The 2502-nt window shown below is 21.7% G+C and overlaps 1 protein-coding gene across 1 annotated transcript; it reads left to right on the top strand.

Annotated features, from left to right (window-relative positions):
* Nucleotides 1-1711: 1711 nt before the first annotated feature.
* EMH_0085990 (uncharacterized protein) lies at nucleotides 1712-2038 on the top strand (the record flags this gene model as incomplete). Its single annotated transcript, XM_013500975.1, has 1 exon — nucleotides 1712-2038. The coding sequence occupies one exon, from the start codon at nucleotides 1712-1714 to the stop codon at nucleotides 2036-2038; it is 327 nt and encodes a 108-aa protein (XP_013356429.1).
* Between the last annotated feature and the right edge of the window lie 464 nt (nucleotides 2039-2502).

The following is a 2502-nucleotide window of genomic DNA, read 5'->3' as shown; positions in this document are numbered from 1 at the left end:
ATATATATATATATATATATATATATATATATATATATATATATATATATATATATATAAACACAAATATGTGTGTTTTGGGTTTTATATTTTTATACACAGCAAATAAAAATAAATAAAAATAAATAAAACAACCAAGCAAATAAATAAAATAAATAAATAAAATAAATAAATAAATAAATAAATAAATAAAAACATACTTCTATGGCTTGCAAGAGTTTATCAACTAAATAAAACAAACAAACAAATAAATAAAATAAATAAAAATAAATAAAAATAGAACAAACAAACAAACAAACAAACAACCAAACAAACAAACAAACAAACAAATAAATAAATAAATAAAATAAAAATAAATAAATAAAATAAAAATAAATAAATAAAATGAAAATAAATAAATAGAAACATACTTCAATGGCTTGTAAGTTTATCAACTCAATAAAAACAGATAAAACTAAATAAAATACATAAAAATAAGTAAAAATAAATAAAACAAACAACAAAATAAATAAAACAAACAAACAAACAAACAAACAAATAAAAAAAATAAATAAATAAAATGAATAAATAAATAAATAAATAACATATACTTCTATGGCTTGCAAAAGTTTATCTGTAGCTTCTTTGGCAACCAAACAAACAAATAAAATAAATAAAAATAAATAAAAATAAAACAAACAAACAACCAACCAACCAACCAAACAAACAAACAAACAAAATAAATAAATAAATAAATAAATAAATAAATAACATACTTCTATGGCTTGCAAGAGTTTATCTGTAGCTTCTTTGGCTTCATCCTGCTGCAGCAGTTTAAAAACTTCTCCGCCGGAAATAAAACGCATGCATTGTTTTATGATAGAATTAAAAAAGCCCCGAAATAATAAAACTAAAATATAATTTTTATAAAATATTTTTGTTTTTGTTTTTATTAAATATATTATTTCAAATAAAGGATATAAACTTTCCACTGATACAGATAAATCCACCGTGTCGTCCGTTAACTTCTTTACCCTGCATGCACATATATTTATTTATTTATTTATTTATTTTTTTAGTTTTTTTTTGTTTATTTTTGTTTGTTTGTTTGTTTGTTTGTTTGTTTATTTATTTATTTTTTTTATTTGTTTGTTTATTTAGATCTATATAGTTAAATTTATTTATTTATTTATTTATTCAGGTATATATATTTATATTTGCATATTATATACATATTATATATTAAATATAAATTATATTATATACATATATATATATATTATATATAAGTATAATAATAAATATAAATCTATAAATAAAACTATAAATATAATAATAAATATAATACTAAATGAAAATAATTAATATAATATATAAATATAAAAATAAATAAAATAAATATAATAATATAAATCCAATAAAAAGAAAGATTATTTTAAAAAAAAAAAAAAAAAAAAAAAAAAAAAAAAAAAAAAAAAAAAAAAAAAAAAAAAAAAAAAAAAAAAAAAAATAAAATAAAATAAGATAAAATAAAAAAATAAAAAAAAAACTTTACCATGGTAGTAATAAGGCTAGATATTTAGCGTTTTCTTCTGCTTCTTTTGTGGCTGCATGCAGTTCCTCAATTAATTTAATAAAAGGAATATAATAACTACTATTTTGCTGCTGCAGCAGAGATACAGTCTGCTGCACGTGCTGCTGCTGCAGCTGCTGCTGCACAAAATTTAAAGAAATGCTTCGCTCTATCCAAAACTCTATCTCCTCTCCTGCATCCGCGCTGCGCCCTGCAGCAGCAGCAGCAGCAGCAGCAACAGCAGCAGCAGCAGCAGCAGTATTAGTATCAGTATTAGTGGTAGTAGTAGTAGTAGCAGCAGAAGCGGCAGTGGTAGTAGTAGCAGCAGCAGCAGCAGCAGTAGCAGCAGCAGCAGTAGCAGCAACAGCAGCAGCAACAGCAGCAACAGCAGCAGCAGCAGCAGCAGCAGCAGCAGCAACAGCAGCAGCAGCAGCAGCAGCAGTAGTAGTAGTGGTAGTGGTAGTAGTAGTAGCGGCAGCAGAATAAGCAAATAAAACGAATAAAAAAATAAAACAAACAAACAAACAAAGAAACAAACAAAATAGACAAGTAAACAAACAAATAAGATAAATAAACAAATAAACAAAAAAATAAATAAACAAACAAACAGAATAAATAAACAAATAAATAAATGAACAAATAAACAAACAAACAAATAAATAAAATAAATGAACAAATAAACAAAAAAAAATAAAACAAATAAAATAAATAAATAAAATAAAATAAATAAAAAAATAAAAAAATAAATAGAAAAATAAACAAAATAAACGAACAAAAAAAATAAAACAAATAAAATAGATAAAAAATAAAAAAAAGAAAAAAAAAAAAATACCTTCAGCAATAGCTTGTGCGGAGGGGATAAATAAACAAAAAACAAACAAACAAACAAACAAACAAAATAAAAAAACATAAAAAAAGAAAAATAAAATAAATAAAAAATAAAAAAAGCA

This window comes from Eimeria mitis, genomic scaffold (assembly GCF_000499745.2).
Source record: "Eimeria mitis Houghton genomic scaffold, Emh_scaff6110, whole genome shotgun sequence".
Classification (NCBI taxonomy): Eukaryota; Apicomplexa; class Conoidasida; order Eucoccidiorida; family Eimeriidae; genus Eimeria; species Eimeria mitis.
Note: the sequence above shows the minus strand (reverse complement) of the source record. Positions and strands in the feature narration are given on the sequence as shown.